The 27474-nt window shown below is 39.7% G+C and overlaps 1 protein-coding gene across 1 annotated transcript in view; it reads right to left on the bottom strand.

The window, feature by feature from the left end:
• The window catches only part of GNAQ (G protein subunit alpha q), a 287397-nt gene that overhangs the window by 83925 nt on the left and 175998 nt on the right, over positions 1–27474 (bottom strand). Inside the window, exon 3 of the mRNA XM_082471076.1 lies at positions 6314–6468. Coding sequence (XP_082327202.1) covers positions 6314–6468 — 155 coding nt within the window. The remainder of the gene's footprint in view (positions 1–6313; positions 6469–27474) is intronic.

Here is a 27474-nt window from a genome sequence, read left to right as displayed (position 1 = left end):
TAGTCAGATAAAGAGTAAAGTTAGAATGGCTGTGAGAGTTAGAGATAACACACGCTCAGGTTCAAGTATTTGGCTCATGAGTCAGGAACTAATTTAGCAAGGTACTTCTTCAAGAAGGATTCAGCCCCAAAGCAGGCGGATATGCTAACCTACCTCTGAAAATTCATTTTGCATTTAAAATCCAACATTCAAATTCCTTGTGCATTTTTAAATTAAATTAAAAATTTAAGCATGAAGTTAGAAGTAAACTCCAAATTGGACTTATGCCCCAAAGCCAATTTTCATGTACTTTGGATTCATGGGCTGTGGAACATGCGGAAATTTCAAGGTGTCTGATCTACTGAAATCCTTGGAGGGTACTTCAGTAAAGCAAGACGAGGCATTACCTGGTCCCTGAAGGTGAACAAGGATACAGCAGTCTTTTGCCAAAAGCCTGCTGTGTGAGGACTTTTCTCACTATATGCCACGTTGATTGAGATTTGTGTTCTCTGGCTAATGTCAGGGAGCTTTTGCTACCGTAGGCAGTGAACTCATTTGACCTGATGTCTCAGTCTATTAAGGCAGGTGGTGAACCCCAGCAAAAAAAAAAAAAAAAAAGTAAACCTACAGCCATCTGTTTATTGTACTCTTTATCTAAAGATATTCAGAGGCCTCAGACTTTTTTTAATCAATAACAAAAAGGGTAATATGGGAATCTACAAAACTCTCCAGCATCTTTTTTCGTCTTTCATTAAATAGAACTGGAAGACTATGCCAAATTAAAGCCAATTGCAAACTTATCCTAAACTGCTTATCGGTCGTCTGGAATTTCCCATCTCCTTGTTTCTATCAGTGCTGCCTGTCCTTTGAGTCATCTGATTGTTTATTATGATCAGCAAGTTGGCTAATCAAAGTAGAAAAAGGAAAGCGCAAATCATCTTAGTGTTCGTATTGGCTCTAGTTTGACTCCAGTAAAGTTATTGGATGGAGTATGGGAAAAGGGGTTAATAAGACTGTAGACTAAAATAAATAATATTTCTCAATTCTGTGTGACCTAGAATATCTTCCATGTTGTATGAACAATTGATATACTCTTAAACATGGTTAAATTTTCTGGATGATAATCAAAACCCTGCTGGGTGTGTTTTCCAGTAAATCGGAACTACCTATAGGCAACATTAATAAAGATTAATAAATAATTTGTATCTTTCATGGTAAGTGATTTATCTAATCATAGCTATTTTATCTATTAGTCTATCATCTATATATCTAACAACTGTCAATTATCTCTCTCCCACTCTCTCTCATTCATTCAACCATCCATCCATCCATCCATCCATCCATCCATCCATCCATCCATCCATCCATCCATCCTCTGTGAGGCTGGATTTCACAGTGGTTAAAAACTTGGGCTCTGGAGGCAGCAAATCTGATTTCAGTTCCTACTCCTATCACTTACTAATTGTGTGACCGTGAACAAGTCACTCAACCTCTCTGAGACCCTGTTTACTCCTCTGTTTCATAGGGATAATAAGAAATATCTACAGTTTTGCATATAAACGACTAAGCACAGAATCTACCATACAGGAACTGTCCAGTAAATGGAAGCTATTTTGATAATAGAACTTTCCACATGCCAGACCTTCAAAAACAGCAGGAAAAAAGACTTAAATGCCTTTAGCTCTGGAACTTCATAGTTCGTCTATAATGGCCAAAGACAGATAGTGCCTACATCACGGTCACTGAAACAGTGGAAATTACCCATCTATGATTTCATGGAACAATCATTTGTGAAGGTCAAACATGAACAGTCAATGTTAGGCACTGTGGGCAGAGGAGAGAGACACTTCAGTAAACATGATACCAGATACAAAGGAGATTTGTACAAGTGTTAAATAAGATACGTGACAGAGTGACTCACTATCTCTGGTGTTGGGCAAGACTTTCAGAGGGTGTGACTCCTGAATTGGGTCTAGAAGGATAAATAGGAGCTCATCAGATAGAAAAGAAGGGAGGTATGTTTGGCCTCTGTTCTCAGTATTCCTGGCAAGTGGCCTACACTGACTCTCACAACCAGCAGGGTCCTGGAGAGAATTGTTGTTAAGCTGCAAACTTTAAGCAGATGGGCATGGCAGGCACGGATTCTCACACGGCTAGAGATTAGGTACCTACATGTTCCCTAAATCTAAACTGAAGAACCACAAGAGAGACAGTCAGTACTCAGGGAGGCTGGTCTTAAATTCAGAAAGATTTCTGTAAGGTGATGATACCATATAAGAAATTAGGTGCAGACTATCAATAAAGTTTTAAAATTTTAATTATAAAGACAGAAAGAACAACATGCCTCCACATGAAGTACCAGAGGCAGGATAAAATACTAAAAGACACACCAGTGGAATGTACACAAACGTCAGAAAGGAAAAGGGGTAACAACTATCTCGAATGCAGAAAAAGGAATTATTTTGAGTCACTCTTTGAAAATGAATTCAGTACTGGGAATCAGTGATGCTCAAGATAGGGGACCTACATCCTCCTCAGTACTATCCCCGCAGTTCACGGGGCATTCCCTGGACCACACTGGAGGAACATGTGCAACACAGCAGCAAATGGGTGAATCCAAAAAGCCACTGGTCTTACCTTTGTGCTGGGAAGGTTTTCCTGGCTAAGGAAAAGGAAAATGCCTGGGACTAAGATGGGGAAGAATAAAGTGACTCTAATACTTGGCCTCCCGGCACAATGGGATCAAAGGCAGGCCAGCCAGGCTCCTTGGGCCCTGATCTATAATATAAAGAGTGCTGAAACATCCTGGTTAGAGATCAGAAACATGGATGGAGTCAGCTAACTCAGGTTTCCACATACAACTTCCATAATTGGGAGGAATAGATTGGTTCTACTCCCTGAAAGTAAACAAGAGTCTTCTAGAGAAAACGAAGGGGAAAAAACCAAAACACCTCCCTAGGTTTCATTTAGCTAAGGTGACCAAATGTCCCTGCTTGACCAGGAGATTCCCAGTTTATGCCTGCTATTTCACTGCAATTATTAATAGTAACTCCTTCCTTCTCAAAATGTCCTGGTTTGGATAAGTTATACAGTCACCATCTATTTAGCCTACGTAACAAATTACTGTAACGAAAAGACTGAGACATACACCTTTTGGTAGAAAATGTATTTCAGGATGAGCAAATAGCACCAGTGGAGGAGAAAACCTTCTACTTCATAGAAGAATGCCAACAAAGACCAAATGATAAAACTAGAAAATCATTCTTTTACAAATCCTAATGGAATTATTAAACCAGATAAGACTTATTGATTGGAATTAAAACGATCAGGTAAAGAGTTGATGGGGAACTGGAGATTACACAGTGACAAAGTAACACCACACAGATTGCTTTTGGTGGCAGAAGGAAAAAATTATAACTTTATAATGGAGGCTGTCAGTGCCCTAACACTGTGGTGAACCTTAACTTACCACAGATGGGTAAACCAGTGTATGACATCACTTAAAGTGTATTCTACTCACAATGGTTAACTGGAATGTAATCAAGTCTTTAAATGCAACTTCCGGTTTGTAGAAAATCCAAGAGACGGAAGAGAAAGTTAAATCATGCTCTGAGGCAGCAATCAGGCCCAATCCAGGTCAATCTTTTCAACATGCCAGTGAAATACAAAGCAGGTCTCTACTAGGTTAAAAGAGACTTAAGGGACATAAAAACCAAACGCAATGTGTAGCCCTAAAATCGACTGACTCTAAAGGATATTTTGGAAGAATCTGGGAAATATGAATATGAACTGGGTATAGAATGATGAAAAGGACTGCTGATTATTTTTAGGTATAATATGATATTATTTATTATGTAAGCAAATGCCCCATTTTTTCAAAAAGATGCATACTGAAATGTGGGTATAAGGACACATAATTTACTTTATTACTTCTGCATAAAGATATGGTTAAAAAAGAAAAAAAAAGTGCACGTGCATGCACTTGTATACCCACACGTACAGTTTAGAAAATCGAGTTCTCCCTATCCCCATCAGGGGAAAGTAGAACTGTTTAAAGAATAATCATGTGAAGGGGTTGAGATCAGCCTGTCCCAGGTGCTCCCGTATCTTCAGCTCTAACACGAGGGACGTGCCCACAGAGCAGGCGCGTTTTTATGGTAGACGCAGGCTGTGCGACAGAATTCTAAGACGGTGGCTTTCCCAGCATCACAGTGCTAACAGGGGCCTGGAGAAACAGTTGCGGATAGCCCTTTGCCCTAAAGCAACTCACGGGTACTTGTCTGGGAATGCACAAATCTAAACTGAAGGGATGTCACCAGACATATGGTGGAGCTTTGTCTCAAGAACACAACCGCAGCGGCCGGGCCAGGTGTCCTCAGAGGGCCTATCCCAGGAGCAGGAGGCAGACCACCTCCTAACGGGGAGCCCTAACCCCGGTAAGCAACATCATTGTGGGACACTGGTGCTCTGATACCCTAGTCGCAAGACCTCTCTGTAGGGAGAACAGATCTAGGTGACAGGTAAAGAATAGAAGAGGTGAGGAGGAGGGGGAGAGACAGGATTTATGATAAAGTAAAAAGACAGGGGTTAGAAATGACGAGAGGTGGAGGATTTACTTGCGAATATAACTTTATAATGGAGATTTTTCTTCCTCAGTAAGGGCCAGGAGAGGCATCACAATAGCAAAGTGGGAAGTGAAGAGGAGTTAAAGGAGAACCAGAGGTGAGGGCGGAGGGGTAAACCGGCGGACAGGGGAAGACATAATGAGCAGGAACAGGAACGAGGGGTAAAACACAGCAGCAATGCGGGGGAGATGGGTGAAGTCTGACATGGCAAAGGAAACAGAAGGACAGAGGGGGCAGGAAGTAAAAGGAAGACAGCTGGTCAAAGGTTGAGGGGGCAGAATTTGGAACACATAAGAGCTGAATGCATCTTCTTCATCTCTCTACTCACAGGAACTTATACAGTAGGAATGGGGGGCGGAGGAGAGAGGGAGGGAGGAAGGGAAGGGGGCCAAGGAAGGCGGGCAGACACAGAAGAGGAAGCCTGAGCACAGGCAGTGTGGAAGGCTCCGTGAAGGCGTGGAAGAAGGCCAAAAGAAGTAGGGAATGAGGAAGCACTCATTTCAGAGGCACACAGCAGCGGGTATTAGCTTAAACACGACAGACACGGCGTTCCTGAGCGTTCCACGTCACATTTCAGAATTACGTAATTCAGATTTACCTTAGGAATACAAGAACTGTTTTGACCAGGCAACACTTCTGTGGCTGACCTGAATCATAACTTATCTTATACAAATGCCTAGAACTAGGGTAAGAGCATGACCCACTTTACTGCAAAAACAGAGCCGAATAGCTCTTGGATCTTCTCTGCACTGCTGAGCGATGCCAATCAGCCTATGGGACTCCTTATTTTCCCCATGGTCCTCTTCTCATCCAGAGGGTCATTTCAACATATGAACTGCCCTGAGGCTGCTGAACATTTTCCACCCTTTCTTCTGTCTGCCCAGAACCAATACAAGAGGCAAATGCTGGGTTAACATAATTAATGTAGGCAGAAATCTGGCTAAATACTACTAAAAAAATCCATTTTTCAGGCGCCCAATTATCTACATTGCTGACCACATTGATTACATTAATCCAATGATTGCCAGATCTTTACTTTCTTTCTGTTAGGCAAGATTTAATCTAGAGAACTAACAAACCTCTCTAGGATGCAAATCTCTCCCAGGACACATGATTTTGATTGACAACTCACAAAATAATTCGGGAATGCATGCAAAATTAGACTCCCACGCAATTTTCATGCAAAGGCAAATCTATCCATCAACATAACAGTGGCTCCCAGAAAGCAGCCAAGGTTCTGTGTCTGGAAACTAGAAACCAGGAAGTCTGATGTTTGCGAAGCCATAATCAAGCGCATTTGTTTGCGGTTCTTAATGTGCGTAGGTGGTTTCCAGCATATGAATAAGATCAGAAATTTGCATTAAAAATTATTATTACAAGATTTCAAAGCACAATGAAGTATGTGTTTGAGAATTGCTGGTTTACAATGTGGGGAAAGAGACAGGTTAGTGAATGCAGATTCCTAGAGTCTTCAGTTTGTTTTTCAAACAGAAAATAGTAAAATACTCTCCCTGACTCATGACGCCAGCCCCTTACAATATAGTTTAACTTTATGAGGTTGGCACAAGTTTAATACCTATACTTCCTAACTGTGCAGTTAGAATCACATAACAATACACACATTACAGAACACAGAAGGTCTCACTGCAGAGCACCTGCACATGAAAGTAAAGAGAAAGATCCAAAGGGCCTCCTGGAGGAATACTTACTATTTGGTAGAGTCAGATAACTGATATTCCCGTCGTCTGTCATAGCATTCCTGGATTCCAGGATCATTCCATAAACTCTTTATTGCATCTACATACGGATTCTCAAAAGCAGACACCTTCTCCACATCAACTTCTCGAACTAATTGTGCGTGAGCCTGTTTTAAAAAAAAAAAAAAATAGTTTTAACCTCCTTTCCATCACTGAAAATTGCCTTTGGTTTGCACATTACATTGTGCACAAGTGAGGTCTTTCCTCATATACTGGTTTTTGAACTGGTTTATGATAATGTAATGCTTCTTTTTTTTTTTCCTTAGATAAAACCCAGTCCCAAATCTTTCCCTCTAGAGTAAACCATGAGGCTACCTAAAGTTGACTAGAGGAAAGCAGAGTGTTTGGTTCCCGTCGGAACAATGAGGATGTCATGCTACACATAATGACTGTTTTCAGGTGATGATCATAATCCTAAAACAATTAATGTTATTAAAGGGAAAAAAGAGACACTTATCCCCTCTATGTTTATAGTTTATTATAATCAAACACATAATATACCCAGCCCTGAGTGTTCTCATGGGCTGGGCATTCACTGAGTAGCAGAAGCTCAATCAGACTCCTCAACTAATCAGGGTTAGTTTCTATGGCTCGCTTCTAGGATAGGGGTAAAACCACAGAAGAACAGTTAATATTAACGACTGAATCTGAGCAGCAGTAAGCATGCCTCTCCACTCCCACACCCCTGAATTGCCAATATTTATTTTATAGCTGCCTTATCTATATTATCAGATTGAGGAGGCTATTCAGTTTTTTTTAACAAGGAAAAAGGACTTTGTTATTTTCATTATACAACATTTAGCAGGAAAGAGGTAAAAAGATTTAAAAAAATTTTTCAACAAGATTGAAATCAAAATGTTGTATGGTCAACCCCCAAATTAACCAGAATATATCACTGTCTAACAATCTCAATCAAAATAGGTTTTCATGGGTGTAGTTTACATGTAAATTACATATGCACATAAATATGTAAATCAACAAATAACTAATTATCTTGAAAACTGGAGGCAGATGGCTGATGATTTGTTAAAACAGTCTTGATTTTGTACAGAGAAACAAACTTCTGAACTAGGTCAGTGAATGGTTATCTTGATTACATGATGACCCAATTATTCTTTTCATAGAGTTTTAAGCAGATAGAATTTAATAAATTTAATCCATGTTAGGCCTGTCTGGTTCCCCATCTTTATCTTCCTTCTCATCCTGTAAGAGGCAAGGGCCCCATGTCATTAGACTAATCTTGACTTAGAGAAAGTTTTAAGAAGCCCAACATACCAAGACTGAAGAGACCACCTTTCTTGCTAGCTCTGCTCTGACCCTGACAGTCAGCTCTAGTAAGTGAGAAGCCCTATAGCTCCGCCCTGCACCCCAATCTTGGAAAACGGATCCCTATAGTTGTTCTCTGTACCTAGTCCCTGCCCAGGCACTCTGCCTTATCCCACCAGCAATCCTGCCATCCTGAAGTCCTGTTCCCAAGTCTCAGACCTCAGGTGGGCCTACCTCAATCACAGTTCCCCATGAGTCTCCCCCTTGAAAACAGTACCACTGGCTCCCCAATGAATCCCCAGTGCTGTGCTCCGCCTGGCTCTGTAGCACCTGTTGCTCCGTGTCGACACCAAAGACTGTACTGGTCCCACCTGTTCTGCCGTCTACCTGCTCAAGTGGACCTCCTTCAAGCACAACACACTGGCTGTGGGGCCTCCTGCACTCTGCCCAGCAGGCATGTCTCATACCTTCACAGGTCTGCCTGATGTCAAGCTCTGACCCCGCCTTTCTGCCCTTGCTCACTGAATACAAACAAGTGCTAATAACTCTTCGTGTCCTGAGATACGACAACGGTCACCCATGGTATAATCCTCAGTTAGAATCCCCGTGGCTATGTCTGTTTTACAGCGTTCTCTAGAGGATTCTGTGCATCTTGGAGGGCAGATGTGGGGCAGGAACAGGGATGTACGGGACAGTCTCCTGCTGGATATACTCTAAAGACATGGTTTTAATCCGACTCCGCTGCTTCTTATGACATTGGATAAGTTGCTTAATCTTGCCAAATATTATCTCTGGTGGGGAACATCCTGCCCCAACAAGCTCATGTGACTTACTATTGTGCTACAATACAGTAGTTGAGTGGTTCTCAAAAGGCGGTACACACACCAGCAGCATCACCTGGGAATGGGATAAAAATGCAAATCCTTCCATCCTACCTCAGACTTTTTGAATAAGAAACTGATCATCAATCTCTGTTTTAACAGGCCCTCTGGATGATTCTGATACATGGAAATGTTTGAGAACCACTGTGAACTATTAAGCATCACACAGACACTAGTTGTTGTGGTCATCATTAATTGTCTGGCTGGCCAGAAAATTGCTATTGGAAACTAAAGAGAAGGGTCCCAGAAAGGCAACAGTACTCCAAAGCAAGGGGCATTATAAGGGCCAGGAAGCCACAGAAATGAATAAAACAAGCTAGATGTAGGCAATAGGGAGTGATAGGGACTACAGCACACTGAGAAACACACACCCTAATTAAAGAGGACAGCTGCTATTTACCTCCCACTAATTGTTGCCATTGGGATATAGGCCCAGTGTTGCCAGATTTTCCGATTTATCAAGGGAAGCCAAAAATCTAGATTTTTCCATGAAATATCCCTAATTTTTATTCTTAGCAATGCTATAAACGATAAAGTATATCTGTGCCTGAGTTGGATCAGGTACCACTCATTTGCTCCTCCATTTACTTCCCTAATAAGATTGACCAATAACACTATGTCCTACACAGAACCTGGAACACAGTAGCTGGCCACTTAACACACGCTAATAAGTAATTTTGCAGCACTTTCCTACAACAATATTTAGACAAACTATTATACTATCCATAGGGAGAAATGGTTGAGACCTCTCTGAATTGCATAAGAGCTACGTGATGATACAAGTTCGTGTAGGCAGTATTTAAAAACTGAATTTGATACTCAGTACACTGGGCCAGCCATGTCATCTGGAAGGAGTTCTGTTTCTGTTTCTAGAGAAGGTAACTTATGCCAGAGAAAACAGTTTCAACATAGCAGACACTTTTTACTGTGATGATTAAATGTTTATTGAACCCCAATGAAATGCTAGGTAACATAGCAATTAAAGACTTAGATATAGTTACCACAGAGGGGTAGGGGTGGAGTTGGGGGGAACAGTCCCTATAGCGGGCAACCAAACAAAGCACAGGATTATGTGCTCCAGGAGTAGAAACGAGGGAACATTTGCATTTCCATCTTTAATTTCAGTTGACTGTAAGGGCATTTAAATAGACAACATCCTCAACAGTTGTTTAACCGAAAAGCCTGCTCCTGTAAAATGAGATTACTTTCTATTGTTAGAAAACTCCTCCAATTTCCTATCTTGTTCCATCTCTGTTTGCTTTTTCTTACACCTGGAAGGCCTTCTCTATTCCTTTCTTTAGCCTTTGTTCAGGGGCCGTATCCTGTGCCATCTCTGACAGGGAGATGTTCCTAATATTCCTCCTCTCCCCCAGAATGTGAGCTTTGTGTCTTTTGAACCATGGAACTTCTACATTTTGCTTTCTGTGGATAGTTACCTCTTGGCTTATCGTCTTCTAGACTATACATTGAGGGAAGGGGCTGTAGCTTACTGGCTCTAATTTCTTTTGGGGCCCAGCACAGAGTGAGCAACAACAAATATTTGTCTAATTTAACTGCATTTAAAAAGGACATATAAACACAGTGCCAAGTCCTACGAGTCAAAGACAAGTTTCTCAAGGAAATCTTCCATCCATTACCTACTCTCTCAGAACTACATAATCCTTAACAGCACTTGTCTCAGTAGCTGGTGTGCATCTATTTGCGTGATATTTGTTAGTATCCTTCTCCCTGATCACCACGTAAGTTCCAAGACAGGCTCAGCATTGCAGTATCAGGGTCTAGCAGAGTGCCCGCCACTGATGCTCAATAAATATTCGCTGAATGAAGTATATAAGGAAGAGTGGAAATTATACTAAACTGGAAATTGGGACACCTAAATTCTAGGCCTGGCTTTACCCCTAACACAAGCCATAACCCTTAGAAGAAACTACTTTACCTCTATAGAGCTTCATTTTCCTGGTCCACAAGATTATGCAACTGAAACAAATCATCTCCCTAAGGCTTCATCTAGCCATTAACTACATGACTGTAAATAAATACATCTAGAATACATGGAGCACCAAGGAGTTACAACACTGTCCCTCCAGGAGCACACAATATATCATTTATTGAAACAAGACCTCACTATTGCAAACAGTGCCTGACAATAAAGGGCAGAACATGGTTAAGTCTGTACATCGGCAATGCTACACAGGGGTTGAGAAAGTAGAACTCAGTATGGATAGAGAGGTCAGACAACATGTCAGAGAGAAGAGAGGATTCGGCTGGCAGGTGGAGATGAAGATGTGTGACTTCTGAGGAGGAGGGATAGGTGAACAAAGGCTCAGTAGACAAAATAAACATGGCCCTCTCTTTTAACTGTGGGGAAAAGAACAGTCTAGTGAGGAAGTTTCATGCTGACCCTTACTGCAAATTAACCTCCACAATGAAAGCTACAGTATTAATCTCAGCTATGAACCATAATCAACCTCTACCAACTATGAAAGTATATTGGCCTCAAAAATCACAAGATCACCGCTTTGCCTTCATCCAGGTCATAATTTCTAAGTCACTTTTATTGCCTACTAAGCTCTGTTTTTTAATTCCACCCTTGCTGTTTTGTAAAATGACATTCAAATATAATCAACTGTAATTTGCATTTATGTAAGAGCTTTCACCTGAAGTTCTCAAGTTATTTAAGTATGACAGCATTTTACAAAATACACACAGAATTTTTACATTGCCTATACAAATGTCCTCAATGGAAGTGCAATCCTCTCATTTTTTTGGTAAAAAATATTCTGTATGTGGAAAGAATATTTTTTAGTACAATGTGTTAGACTAGGAAGATAAACTAGACCCTTTTCTATTTGTCCAAATGTCAGATGTGAAGTAGTAAAAATCACAAGTAATTACGTGAAATTAAACAATTACTAATGAAAAAGGCTATGATGAAAAGGAATGAAGTCATTTCTAATAATATAAATAACAGTTACAATTGACTACCCTTTTTATTTTGAACACTGTAAATAGAAAAGCAAAACAGGTATGAGTTAGTTAATCATATAAACAAAATGCAAAATATAATTCGATTTCATTTCAAGTTACAGTTGAACACACTGGATGGAAATACTTAATAATGAAAGTTAGCTTTCAGAATTCTTAGCAAGCTGGTGGCAAGCCTCAGAGGGAACATTGCGAGAACTAAGTAGTACTCTTAGGAACTCTGGCAGAATTTTCGGTTAAGACCACATGGAAACCGCAGGATGTGCCAATGTGGTAATGTCTTGTTTTTGTGATTCGGTGGTCATAAAATTCAGGTAAATCTTAGATGTGTTGATATTTCCAAGCAAGAGGAAGGAAGAACTGAGTTCCCACCGCAGTGAGTCTTACCCTGCCCACAGAAGGCCAAGCCTTCAGATGAAATAAAAAAGAGTTTATAGTCACTTTGGAAGGATTTTCAAAAACTCATTAACAGCTCGAGGCGGCTTTAGGCTGGAATGTCACACCTATTCCGGTTCCTACACTCTAGAAGTAGAAAACCAAATGGTAACTTCCACATTTGTTGAAGCTCTTAGACACAAATATTTAGCTCATTAGGGCTGCTCTGTTTGAAAGGATGCCCAACACACACAGAGGGGCTCTGAATTAGAAAAATTCTGAACTGCTGTCTGAGTATGTTTTAATCCTGAACCAAGGTGCACACCTTCTCACTCCTTTTTTTTTTCTTGTTGCTTATTTCCATTTTGGCATTTGATTCTAAGTTATGAAAACAAACAAACCAAAAAAACAGGCTTTTTTTGTTTTCTTCTCAAAGGAAATACAGAGTAAAATGATGGACCTTGGGATCAGATCTCTCTGTTATAATCCCACCTCCACCCAGTACTAGTTGAGCATGAACTTGGGCAAGCTATTTAACATCTCTAAACCTCTGTTTCCTAATCTGTTAAATGGGGGTAACAATGGCATTTATTTTATTTTATTTTTTAACATCTTTATTGGAGTATAATTGCTTTACAATGGTGTGTTAGTTTCTGCTTTATAACACAGTGAATCAGTTATACATATACATGTCCCCATATCTCTTCCCTCTTGCATCTCCCTCCCTCCCACCGTCCCTATCCCACCCCTCTAGGTGGACACAAAGCACCGAGCTGATCTCCCTGTGCTATGCGGCTGCTTCCCACTAGCTATCTATTTTACGTTTGGTAGTGTATATATGTCCATGCCACTCTTTCACTTTGTCCCAGCTTACCCTTCCCCCTCCCCGTATCCTCAAGTCCATTCTCTAGTAGGTCTGCATCTTTATTCGTGTCTTGCCCCTAGGTTCTTCTGACCATTTTTTTTCTTCAGATTCCATATATATGTGTTAGCATATGGTATTTGTTTTTCTCTTTCTGACTTACTTCACTCTGTATGGCAGTCTCTAGGTCCATCCACCTCACTACAAATAACTCAATTTTGTTCCTTTTTATGGCTGAGTAATATTCCATTGTATATATGTGCCACATCTTCTTTACCCATTCATCTGTTGATGGACACTTAGGTTGCTTCCATGTCCTGGCTATTGTAAATAGAGCTGCAATGAACATTTTGGTACATGACTATTTTTGAATTATGGTTTTCTCAGGGTATATGGCATTTATTTTAAATTTATTTATTTTTGGCTGCGTTGGGTCTTCACTGCTGCGTGCAGGCTTTCTCCAGTTGTGTCGAGCGGGGGCTACTCTTTGTTGCAGTGTGTGGGCTCTAGGCCGCTGGCTCAGCAGTTGTGGCACACGGGCTCAGTTGCTCCGCGGCATGTGGGATCTTCCCGGACCAGGGCTCGAACCCATGTCCCCTGCATTGGCAGGTGGACTCCCAACCACTGCGCCACCAGGGAAGTCCCTATGGCATTTATTTTAGATGGTTATATGACAGAAAGGATGTAAAACACTAAAAGGCAGACCTAACACCCAAAGCTGCTAACTCTTTAAAAAGCAGAAGAAAAGGAAAATAGCACAGGAAACGTAAAACGTGCAGTGTACACACTTACCACCTCTGTAACCTTAAGCAAATCACCCACCTTTATTTGCTCAAATGTGAAACAACGTTCTAGAGACCAGCCTGGGTAATGGATCTCAGAGAGTCCTCAAATTTGCAAACACCCCTTAAAATTTCCTACCGAAAACGTGGGCAAGAACTATCATTTCTTAGACCACTTCGCCTTCTCTGACTTCATTACAACTTGAACAGCTGACCTTCATTCATTAAGATGCACTGAACACAGAGTGACAGTTGTTGATGAATTTTCTTATGGGCATTACTGCATAAATGACAAAGAACAGCAAAGTCACACCCAGCTGCTGCTGGCTGGGTTCACGTAGCCAGTGACTCATTCCTACAGAACAGCCTCTCCACACTTATGATTCAACTCATGGCTCAGCAAAATTACAAATGACTACGTGACACAGCCTTTTGAAGTCCCTGATGAAGATGATAAATCCTGTGTGTGGAATCTTTCAGTGCTAGGGAATCTACTGATTCTCCTTTGCTAAAGCATCCACACCCCTCTTTACCCTGGTATCACAAGAACAGAGTAGGTATCCACAGGTACTCAAGACCCTTATTAAAATTGTCATAGTATTTGCATATAACCTATGCACATCCTCCCATATCCTTTAAATCATCTCTAGATTACTTACAATACCTAATACAATGTAAATGCTATGTAAATAGTTGCCAGGGATGGGGAACAACAGCTTGAGATGAAACCGGGCTTCAATCATAACTCTGTCACATTCCAGCCCTGTGTCTTTAGGCTTGTCTCTCAACTTTCCTGAACCTCAGCTACCTCATCTATGAAATGGGAAAATAACTCATTTTAGAGCTGTTAGAAAAGTTATAAGAATTGTTAGTAAAATACCTAAAACAAGTATTATAATTACTATGAAATCTTGAGCTATTTCAAAATTACCATTAATAAATATTATCTCAACAAATAATTTTCTACCATATGTCAGGCAATACACTAGACACTGATGAAGCTGATAATTTGTGTTAAATAGAATGTCCCAGATAGCAAAATATTGGATAAGAAAGTTTATTAAACTGTCACATATTATTCTACTTTAAGATTTTACAAATTGATTTATTATCACTATTAGATCGGCTTTTCTAAGGTTAGAGCTTTAGTTTTAACCTTTATTACAGCATTCACCAAGGTAATCAATGACTATAAGGCACACTGCCTTTCCCCAAAAACTTTGCTGAAAATCTGTTTCTCTTTTTGGTTTTGCTTCGCTATAAGCTACATTTGCTTAATCTAACATATAGCAGATTCCTTCTTCGATGGAGAAAATACTCCTTTATTATTTTAAATGTTTTTTTTCTTTTAAAGAACTCCATCTCTTTCTTGGCTCTACCACTATAAATTTCACGCAAGTATTTTCTATTTAGTCCTCTGCTTATTATTTTCCTTTTTCATGTTCGTAGGCCATGTCATAGTTATCAGGATCAATGACATTGCAGGTCAGAGCTTGATGCACCACGGCATAACACACACCAAGCAGTTCCAAAGAGTCTGTTGACTGATGTAATTACATGGTTCCATTATGTAGAATCTTGCCCTCAGGTCTGTAGAATCTTGCCCTCAGGTCTGTAAAATCTTGGGATGAAATAAAAAATTGTGCACTCTTTGAAATGCTACTTATCACCTTCATGATTATGATGGTAATACACACACACACATTGTGAATACTACAAAAAAGTGTATTTTCAAAGAGCTAATTCAAAGTCACAGTGATAAAGAAGAAATCAGAAGATTCTTTTAAAGATATACCTATTTATTAAGAGTCAAAGAATTAGGCATACTTGTATGACTACTTTCAAAGAATATTTCAGGACCATTAGTTACTTGGGATTTTAATGGCTATTTTTTTGAAAAGCGGGTTCTAGAGCCAAAGTCAGATAACTGTAGAGAATGATGTTTATAAAAAGTTAAACAGATGGTCTATACTGCAGAACTCAGAACCTTTAATAAGACAACGGTGCCAGGAATCCATGAGCACAGGGTAAGGGTGGAGGCATTACTGTAGGACCATGGCAGCACTTCCCCCTCAGGTCAGCTGATGAGGCTGGTGTTCTCGTGAATCACACTTTGAAAAACACCGACTAGAGACTGAGACTCCCAACAACCAAGTAAGGACTGATTTTACACAAGCAAAACAACTGACCGGCTGATGCTTCCGCGCGCTGGCCTAACAGGCTAGTGCCTGCTTTATAGATTCACATCATTCTCATTGTTGAGTTCACATTTTGCATGTGGTTCATTTCCTGAAATTATGTCTCAGAAAAAAACATAATCATTTTAGCCCTTTGCAATGTCTGGGCTCCTACAATCTTATTAACCAGAGAAGTGTGTTGCTGCTGGTCTGGAATTTTATTTTGTTTGCCAATTGGAAAAACAGATCAAGATTTCCCTTCTTAGCTTGGTAGACATTCAGGCAAGGCTGAAAAAAAAAATTTGAAAGAACAAGCTCCTTAATGAAGGGAGGTCCAGATGTACCCGGAAATCTCAGGGTCCTGCAGAGTCTTTCTGGGACACCCACTGTGAAACCTGACCACTGCAGCTTCAGAAACTGTCTTCAGGAGAACTGAAAGCGAAAGGCTCGTAGCCCCAGAATTTTGCAGAACAAAAGGAACTTCCTAGAACACTTGTCTAAATACTTCTTTAACTCAGACAGCAAGAAACTGTTCCAACAGTAAGGATGTAAAAAGAATCAACGGCAATGATGTCTAATTGTTCTGTGAAGAAGAGTAATGAAACATCTAGAATCTGAATAGGAAGAAGGGAAGGGAAATAAGAGAACCCACATCTTGCTAGGCACTTTTGGGGGGCAAATAGTAATACATATAATTTGTCACTTTGAGAAAGGACCCAAATTTCAGGAAGATTACAGGTAAGAATCAATTGTAAAAAGTCACTCGGATCAGTGTTGAGAAACTGGTAACTTTCTAGTGAGAGTATGATATAGTTTATAGTGTATACATGACATTCTGGAGTATGAAAAGGAATATTAACAATAGTTAATGCTATATATCTTTGAAATATTATTTATTGACCAACACATCAGTTATATTATATTGGTATTGTTAAAACGTTTTCAAACATAAAATTCTTTCTAAAAAATAAAACTTTCATATAGCCATATAAAGTAAAAAAAAAAAAAAAGAAGAAGTTTTCTTGGTACATTCATGTATTTTAGTTATGTTCTTAGCCACTTCTGTTTCTAATATCCTATCCCTGACATTTTTAAGAAGACTATATTTTTTTCATTATGGACATATTATATAACTATTTCATGAAATTGCCTGCAATATTCCTCAAAATTGCATTAACAATTTTAGGTTAATAAATTTGAAATTGTAACATTTTCAATTGGGTCCTTCTCTATAGACCTTAATATTTTTAATTAAAAATATTCTCTCTTACGGGCTGAAATACCTGGTAAGCACAAAACAAATTCTGCTAAATGGGAGGTATTCTTAACTCTATTATTTTTTCAAATGCAAATTTGTAAATATTTCAGTTCAAATATTTTCATAGGAAGTATCTCATTTATCAGTTCATAATATTCTTCTTCCACAGATATCTTTAGGAAACAAAACTCAAGATTGGTAGATTATCACAGCTTGTTTGAAAACAATTATGACTGTGTGTGAGTCATAACTAATTGCAAGTACATTTCTGCTCCATAGGCTTCTTAATTTAATAAATGTTTTACCGTAACACTGTGCACCATTAAGCACTACATTCTTATCATTACCACAAAATATTTTTATTTTCAACATTTTTTAGAGAAGCAAAAACATTCATAGTATTCAAAATAATGAGAGAGTTTTCACTTTATCAAAATGAACTATCAAAAGCTGTACCCTGATTCCATGAATTAAAAGAGGGAGAAAACCAAACCATCAATCGTTTGCAAAGATTTCCTTCTGCTAAGGGAGTTAACAGATGAATAATTATTGCCTCATTTTTTTGCACCCGAATAAGAAAACTTGGAATGAAAAATGAACCAAATTAACTTGGAAGGAAAGTCACTTGATCTAAATGAAAAGTCATGCTTCACAGAGTAATATAAAAATGCATTTCCTGCAGCTGCCCATGCTAAAATGTCATCTTTGGGCACAATCCTCTGAATATAACAGCTAACTTTTGAAGTAATGTTGACACTTTTTCAGCAGATCTGTGTCATTTGAATTTTGTGTGGTGGATGATATCACTTTGGCTATAATGGTGGATGCTGCTAAATATCAACAAACAATTTTGTACAAGTCATACATTACCATTCACTTTTCTGAGAAACAAAAATTCAGTATTAAATTTTTTGTTAAATACGCATTTTCGGGTTAAAAAAAAAAAGCTTATTGTGGCCAAAAGAATTTATTACAAAATAAAATCATTATCAGACAATAAAACAAACAGTTATAGATTTACACCAAACAATAAATGATAAAACCATGGAAGCAAAAGCTATCATGGCAAGACCACTGTGGCAAGACTGCTCAACCTAGATTTTTCCATATAAATTTCACATACATCTAACAATTTTCCACTGACCCTGCTCACTGAAGATCTGGTGCGTTCCTGTTCCTCACAACTTATAGACCAGAGCACAGCATGACTGGCTAATAACAAACGGATGATAAAGGCAGCAGCGACATATCCTTCCCTACCACCCTAGACGCTGGAAGGAGTTAGCTGTCCCTAGTCTCTCTTGTCCACGTTTGTTCCATATTAGCAGTGAGTGCCCACATGCTGCCTTTGAAAGAGAGATGCAGTTACATTGCATCTGGGAAGGATTTGGAAAAGAGTTGGAACATCTTTCAGATTTAAGCAAGTGCTAAAGTGAGAAATCTGTTCAACTGCATGGGCAGAATTTGGAAATACTAAGTGAAAGTCTATCACTTATTTTAATACAGCTATTAATAAGAATGCTTCATTAAAAAATGAGAAACTAGAACAAATGCTCAACTGGTGGGATGCTGGGACAAGAGGTGTAAAGCGAAAGTGTCTCGGGCAAACTAGGACGCAGGGTCGACCTCTGTATGGGGAAGACTTGGGCTAGGGGATCAAGAAGACTAGAAGTGACCTGACGGTCTGTAGACCTGCTTGGTCTAGTACAAACAATTTTTTTTAAAGTGGTCAACATCTAAAATTGAGAACGTTTCCATTAAACAGAAAAATAGATTTCCTACTTCTCTTGATAAACTGTAAAATCCAGCAACACTATGCCCATATTCCAAGAAGACAAGAGGCCACAGCTCGTAAGCTACTATCTGCCCCTCACTGTTGTCAATGATAAAGGGAGAGAGGATGATTCTTTACGGAAGTGAAGAATATCCTCTGTCCTATAATGCCAAAACTCCCTACCTAATTAACTAAGTTGTGCTAAAGAACAGAACGTGTCCAGCTTCACATTACCTGCCTGGCCCTGAAGAAATTTGATTTTACACCCTACCCACCACCCCCAACTCCCGCAGAGCTTGTGTAAGTCTTGCATTCTTCGTGTGATAAGGATGCTTATACACTCTGCATAAGAGGAACTGAGAATTACATTGTATCTGACGCTCACCAGTGGGCACTGTCTCAGCTTCCTGGTCAGGATCCGTTGAAAAATGTTGTGCACCTGTGATCTTCCAGTATTTTCCCCTCACCATCCCTTTAAGTTATATCCTAGCACTGTGGTTACACTGAACTGTGAATGTTTGTGTTATGAGTTCCAATCTACCCCGGTCTAACCAAGGGGACCAGGGCACGTGTTAGGTGGAAAATGGTACCATAAGGTTTCGGTTGTTACAGGTGGTCATGACTGTCATAAGGTGTGATGCACGGTGAGTAGCTAAGGAAGGGTCTGTGGCTTTGGTGTCAAACACCGAGTTTCATCCATGCTCCCATTTACTTGCTTTGAGGCTTCTCCAAGCTACAATTTCCTTATCCCTAAACTGAGATAATGATACCTTCATCACAGCACTGTCATAAAGCTTGAATGTAATACTATACATAAAACAGCACAGTAACAAGCACACACTAATGGCTCAGTGCACAGAAGCACCCTTTAGTTTGTACTTCAGATATGATCCAAGGGGAATTATGGTGCAATACCTTCAACCCAGCGCTTTTCTTACATTTAGTGAACTAACCCTTTGCGAGGGTGGGGGGATGGGGGGTGGTTCAACTTCAGGGACTCTATTTCAAAAATAAAATAATTTCCATGATTCCTACCAACATGCTATATAGCACTAACAGTTTGATATCTTAAGGAAATGCTATTTTAAACTCTTACTTAAATTATACAATAATTACAGTGATCACTGGTGGTTATTTTACAGTTAAAACTGTTTTTCCAAATAGCAGCATGTTAAACTTTATTCACATACAAATTTTTCTGTCTCCACAGGTAAATCCAAATCTCATTACACAGTATTCATCTCAATGTTGAGTTTTCAAAACATGCAAAGATGATAACTTGACTAAAACCTTTTCTTAGACACCCAGATAGATGTGCATGAAGATTTTATCAAATATTGTATACCCAGATGTGCTCTTCCCCTTAAATTCTGATGAGCTTCCCATGAAAATCTGACTGGTGACAGAGCACATGGGTTGCAAAATTAAACCAAACCAAATCAATCTTTATATAACTCAAAAAGACTTAGCATTTTCACTGCTTTTTCAGGAAGATAAAAATGCATATTGCCTCTTTTATGTGTTTTTATATCTATCTTTGAAATGCTTTCATGTAATTTCTAAATTTAGCTCCTACTTCCTTTTTACTGTGCCACCTGATCTACAATCCATCTCTGATAACATTCTGATCTTCACTCCAAGGAACCTCCAAAGAAAACAACTCTCAGAAGGAAGATAACCTGTCACTAACCTCTTCTTACGGATAGCACAAGATGACCACTTTCTTCCCTTCTGCAGTTTCTGTGGGTACCATCTACATATATTTCAAAATTCCCTTCACTTGGTGGTAGGAAATATCAACCTTTCTAGAGCTTCAACATCTTTTATCAAAATGATCTCTTGCTAGGAAAATGAATTAAAGGGAGAAATTCATCTCTTTTAACCTAAGGCGGAAGATTGAGGGGGAGAGAAAACAAAGAGAAGCGGCCGTAGAGAGAGAGCTGGTGCGCTGGAATGAGGTTAAGAACAATGTTGCACACATAGCAATTTCAGAATAGTTTATCTGGATTAATGCTCATTCTATGAAAACGTTCTTCTCTTTTTATTTTCCATTAACATCAGATTTAATAAGGATGAGTTACATAGAGACAAAAAATTTTGGTATGAGGAGAAAACTTCTAGCAATATAGTCATCGTTATCATTCTACAAAAGTGTTCTCTTTTTGTTGTCCGTTCATTAATATCTGATTTAATAAGGATGAATTATATAGAGATAAAAAAATTTTGGTATGAGGTGAAAGCTTCTAGCAATACAGTCATCGTTATCATTCTATGAAAGTGTTCTCTTTTTGTTGTCCGTTCATTAATATCTGATTTAATAAGGATGAATTATATAGAGATAAAAAAAATTTTGGTATGAGGAGAAAGCGTCTAGCAATACAGTCATCCCTCGTTATCTGCGGGGGACTGGTTCCAGGAGCCCCTTGAATATCAAACTCTGTGGATGCTCAAGTCGCTGATGTAAAACGGTGAATGAACACAGTTGGCCCTCCATATCCGCGGGTTTCGCATCCACGGTTTCTGCATCTGTGGATCTGAGTGTGTAGCCAGTAAATATAGCACAGGAGTCTTGCATTTATGAAGGAAACCGCTGGTCACAAATAGCAGAAGCCCTTAATTAAAAAGCCAACCTACAGACCCGGCGAAGAAAGGATGTGTAGTGGGGACTCAGTCTTCCAAGAATCCTATCCATCCTCCCATTTAAGCCTTTCCTAATTATTCTTATCTTCTTGGGGCATTTATAGTCTTCATAAAACACCTGTTGGGCACCAAGCTATATACTGCCTGGCACTGCTATTTAAGTGCTCCATGTCTGTATGTACAGAATTTCTAACAATGCTGTGAATTACTTCAGGGTAGGGACTGTCTAATATTCCTTACATTCTAGCAAAATGTTAGGGCTGCTCAATAAATATTCCACAATGAAAATGAACTGTCTTCCTTTCTGATACATTTGTCCAGAAATGTGACCTAACAAGACCGAGGATAAGCAGAAAAAATGACTAGTACTGGACAGAAGAACAGTCCTGCCCAGGAAGTTCAGAAGTCTGGCTGGGCCTCTGTTATGATATTAGACTGGTTTCTTAACCTGTATAGGTTAACTGTTGACTTCTGTAACTGAGTTATTGGACTAAAGAAGGCGGAGGTGCCTTGCCCTTATGATTACACATTCAAACGTAAGCTAGGGTGAAAGTAAAATATTTATCCAATGGTATGGCATGGACGCTGGTCAAACAGAACAGAGCAGAGCTCTGGACTTCCCTTGCCATCCCTCACATCAACCTTTTAGCTCCTGGACCGTGAAGAGGTCAATAATGTCCCAGGTGCTGGAGTCACTCAAGGAACTTAGGGCAGTCACTCAAGGAACTTAGGGCAGTGAACTTAGGGCAGTGACTAAAATTTTAATGCTGGTACAGTGTGTAATGGGTAAGGGCTGAATACCAACTCAGCCTATAAGTATTATCTTTGAATCATAAAGGTGTTAATTTTATTCAAAAGTTATTATTCATCTGATGGCACAGGACTACCTAAGAGCTGGCAATAAAATGAAAAGAGATTCCCACCAACACTATCAATAATGGGTCTTTTTGATTCCGCTCCTCCCCATACTTCTAAGTCAACACTTTTCTTTTTTTTGAGGTAGTCATTCTATAACTCCCAGCTTCTCCTCAACAGCATGAGTTCATCTTGCAATGAGGAACCCAAACCACACTCTGTTCCCTGCTCTGCTAAATAAATAAAGCATAACGGTCAAGAACAGGCCTAACTACAATCTTGGTTTCACAGATGAAGAAAGTGTTATTTTCTGTTCACAATAAAATTCCCTGGGACATGCAACAGCAGTAAGGGTTCCGTCAGGGGGTTTGAGGCCCCTCTGGACACAGCTGCAGCTCGTGGCACTCCAGCAGCCCTGAGAGAGCCAAGAGGATGAAAAGAAGAACAGCAGGGAGGGTTGATGTAATCCTTGCACTAAGTCGTACTAAGTATTACTTAGTGGTATGGAGTATTAGTCCTTGGTTGAACACTGGAATCACCAGGGGAGCTTTAAAAAACATACATGTCTAGGTCCCACCCTTGGAGATTCTGATTTAATAGGTCTGGGAAGCGCCAAGGTTTTATAATGCTCCCTAGGTGATCTAATGTACAGCCAGAGTAGAAAAACACTGGTGGAGACCTGGTCTCCAGAGTATGGGACACATAACCATCCACTGGGTGCAGGAGGAAACTATCAAAACCTATGTGTTTAATCTGAAAAGGAAAAAGATATTAAGTTTTCCTGTATCTAATGGATGGAATAACAATGGCACCCTCATCCGTCTGATGGCCGTGTACGGTGTCCAGGAGTCGTGAGGGAAGGCAGGAGGTTCCTGAGGAGCCCTCACTCTTCTGTTCACTTTCAGTGTGTTGCTACACACCCCCATTAATGTGTCCCCAGCCAGTAACTTACAGATTCTAGTATCTTAAAGAGAAGAATCCTGACAACAGTTTATAATGAGAAGGGGAATAATCAGGAAGACATTTTGAGCCATGAGAGGTTTCCAAATTATATGATGGCAAACTAATTATAAGAGTTGTAGAACTCAAAGAAGAGCCGCACATTTTTCTTTTATAAAATGACAAGTGTTCCAAATATGCTGACTTTTTTTTTTTTTTTTTTTTGGTCATGACAAGGGGCTGAAGGAGCTGCTTTATCTGGCTTATGCTTTTATAAAAATAAACATATTTAAACTATCTCTTCAAGGCCAAAGAGCATTTTAACAGTGAGTGAGAGAGAAATCGCTAAGAAACTTGAGCATTTTTGAAAATGGATATTTGGAAACGTTCCCATTGTGATGTGATTTTGCTGTTAAAATCAATATAAGGTGTGACACCAGGAAAAAAAATAAACAACTCTCTTATGCGTAAACTTTAAAACCTTGGGTAAAAAATATTTTAAAGAAAGAGTTTTAGTGGGGTTTTTAACTCATTTGTGAAAGGATGAATAATGTAACACTTTTCGATTGGTTTGAAAGAAGGGCTGACCCATACCCAGCAAGATGGAAATTTGTTAGCAAAATTTCAATTAGAAACATTTGCATAATCAGTGAACGCGACTGAAAACAAGCACTGTGATTTAGTAGGCAAAGCCAATGATGCAGCTCCTTCCATTTACAAGTACGTATCTTGTGTGACATCTTTTTATTTATAAGACACTAAAAATAAGTACTGAATTAAACTGAACTTAGAACTAGACCACTGAATCACTGTCACACAGAATTAATCAATTTTTAAAAACATTAAAATCTTTTATATCACAAAGAGCTCAAAAATTTTATCAAGCATAATTTCTTTTTTATGTTTTTTTTGTTTTTTTAACATCTTTATTGGAGTACAATTGCTTTACAATGGCGTGTTAGTTTCTGCTTTATAACAAAGTAAATCAGTTATACATATACATATGTTCCCATATCTCTTCCCTCTTGCATCTCCCTCCTTCCCACCCTCCCTATCCCACCCCTCTAGGTGGTCACAAAGCACAGAGCTGATCTCCCTGTGCTATGCAGCTGCTTCCCACTAGCTATCTATTTCACGTTTGGTGGTGTATATATGTCCATGCCACTCTCTCACTTTGTCACAGCCTACCCTTCAATGAAAGTCAAAATAATTGTTTTCAATGGGGTACATAATCCAAAAAGTGTTGACCGTACTCTGCTTAGCAGACTATCCTGTGTATTTAGTCAGCCACTCCAAAATCAGAGATCTGCAGTGAGGAGAGGGGTCTGCACCACATACTGTAGACACTGGCCACCTGTTGGATTGGTAGTGTATAAGAGGAGAAATCAGAAATCCTATCCGAGAGAGGGAGTCATGAAGAAACTTCTGGAACTCTGCTGAAGACTGGTTTGGAAATCAAGCGTAATTGCTTCAGCAGGCAAGTATATATTTAACTAGTTCAACGAACCTGGGGAGAGACTGTGCCTCATATTTTTATTCTCCCGTGTCTCATATGATGGTTTTATATGGTGGGTGCGCAAGAGATGCGGTTGACAAAAGCAGTAACTTTTTGGTGAAAAAACTGTACCTTCTCAGCAGCGTTATCAGTAGGGTCCATTTCTACTAATGCAACACAAAAATCACTCTTATCATTGATAATGTGTTCTGATACAATATCTAAAACGGTCAGTCACTGGGAAGTGGAAAAGTTATTAATTAGTATCCCTGAATTATAAAAAGCCTCAGTTAAATATAGTACAGTGGAAAACTACGAGACTGTGTTCTGAGCCCCAGAAGACAACCACTTCCAATGTGTCAGAATTATCTGTTTCACACCCCATGTATTAATATTTGGTTTAGCTGCTAAAATCACTAAACATCTTGTTCTTAATACTGTGCCTGTAAAAATGCCCGTGTGATAAAATGGAAACTGTTATACAGAGATTACATCTCATACGGTCACAGAAACACTGTTTCTGCTTTTGTGAAATCTTACCCTGAAAAGCAAATCTGTATGAAAACGGATTAGGTACAGGCAATAAGTATTCATGAACAGTTTTACGTATTCATATACCTCGCCTTTGGTTTCTTAACAATGTCAGGATCTCACGTGACCTAAACTAGTTGTATGCAACTGCCCTCGCCAACTCGCCTCTCAGAACACATTAACTGTCAGAAGAATCCTCCACTGGCTCGGGATCACGTGCTTCTCTCACCTGAGGTGCCCCTGCTCTGGGTAACTGAGGATATAGCACATGTAGGTCAAAGACATACTTTGCAAAGATTTAAATCCATCCCCAGCCTCAGGCAGCATTTAGAGCATTCCCGTGCCCTTCCACTGCTTTTCTATTTTTCAATATGGGGCACAAAAATCTGAATTTTAGGAAGACAAAAATCTCACGCTCCTAAGGTTCTCCATGCAGTATCCATCACATACAACTATTCTACTCATTTTGTCTTTTGCTCCCTGCTTGCTGATTCATGAGGGAGAGGAGATGGAAAAGGAACAAAGTAAATACACGCTAGGCTTCACCCATCAGGACATTTTATTTTTCCTTAAACCCAGATGTCCAATAACAAAGCCTTGCTCTAATTATCCACAGTGGTTACTTGGTTTGAAAGTTATGATACAGAGTAGATAACCAGCTCTGCAGAGCTATTCAATATATACAGTACACTGAAGTGTCGCACTAGGGGGTGCGAAGAAATGGATGGGGTACACCTGGAAGAAGATTCAGGCAGGAGATGCCTGGAGTCAAAGTCTATGGTAAGAAAATATGTTACCTGGATAGGTGAGAAACCACAGCATCCATAAAGCTATTATTAAAATGCATATTTAGAAAAGCACCAAGCAAACTCCCCAAAACGTGATCTTGGGAGTACCCAAGTCTATGGTAACAGGTACTATCTGTCCCCCTTCTTGGTAAGGCTAACTGAATGCCTATTTCCCAGTCCTTCTGAACTATTTTTCATTTGCTACTAATCCTCCCATCATTTACAGGGTGTGATGTGGGAAATACTTTATTCTATTTACTATCTAAGCACCTACTTTGTGCCCAGCACTGTGGTGGACACTTGAGGAGATACACAGAATCAAATGGTTAGAGAGACAACTGTAAAGACAAATAATAAAAGGAATGAACCTGGAGAAGAATTTGGACAAGGAAGGGTTCAATTAAGAGGTATCCCTCAAACACACATTCCGGGGAAATATGCAGATCCTTCTGGCAGCTCTTCACAAGTTCAGCCCCACACTTAAATCTGTGATGCCCCCCGGGGAGGAAGCTGAGAGAGCAGGTCACCTCACACAGTCATGTGATTCACTGCACACGGCCCTGAGCCAAGGGCGTGGTGGGAACTGAAGACCTGCCCATGTTCTGCTGGCCAGGCACACAGTGTCCACTCCCAGGAAGGCCTTTTCCATGTCACACGAAGGCACTGCCCCGACAAGGGCAGGCCTGCAGCAAAGGCAGCAACTGTACCAGCCCATAGAAATTTCTCTTCTTTGCCTCCAAGTAGCATGGACAGCACGTGCTAATTATATACTGTCTTGTGCTGTCCTTGCTCTTATATTTTTAAATATCATCTCCCCAGCTAGACTTTGCCTGAGTGGCATGTCTCTCCCTTGGGTGATTCCATTCCCTCAAGGGGCTCCCTTAGGTGGTTCTGAAAGTCTGTGTTTCAGATACCTGTTTGGATCAGAAGTACAGAGTAAGCGACTGTGGTAGGTACCCCAGCCACTTAAGGTTAATGACAATTCCCCAGGGTGTGTGGTAAAGCCTTCTCATTGCTTTCTAGGGTTTTCTGGTTCATACCTGGCCATGAATAGACCTGAAGCCATTCTTGAAAACATAAATGTGTATCCTAGGCTTAAAGTTTAGTTTCCACTTCCTCACATGCTCCTGCTGAAGAAAAACTGGGAATTGCGAAGTTTTTCTGAGAGTATCTCTCATATGATATAACAATGGCTTTGAAGAGTGAGGAAGCAAGATCCATTTCCTCTTTAGGCAGTGAGTCTGGTCGTACGCACAACTATGTTTAATCCTGCATTCTACTGCTAAGGAGGCAATTTGCTCAATAAGGCAAATTGCAAACGTTTTATGTAAATCCTACAGTTGCCACTCTTTCTTTTGCAGAAACAGGCTTTACACAAGGAGAAGCTGATCCAATAGTTAAAGAATGAAAGACTTGGCTGTTGTAGAAAAAATATTTTCTTCCAACATCTAGGCAGTGTCCAAAATTCCTACAGTCTGATAAAATTAAAACCACATGGAAAATGG

Source organism: Balaenoptera physalus, assembly GCF_965194825.1.
Source record: "Balaenoptera physalus genome assembly, chromosome: 7".
NCBI lineage: Eukaryota > Metazoa > Chordata > Mammalia > Artiodactyla > Balaenopteridae > Balaenoptera > Balaenoptera physalus.
The sequence above is the reverse complement of the archived record's forward strand: the minus strand, read 5'-3'. Positions and strand labels throughout refer to the sequence as shown.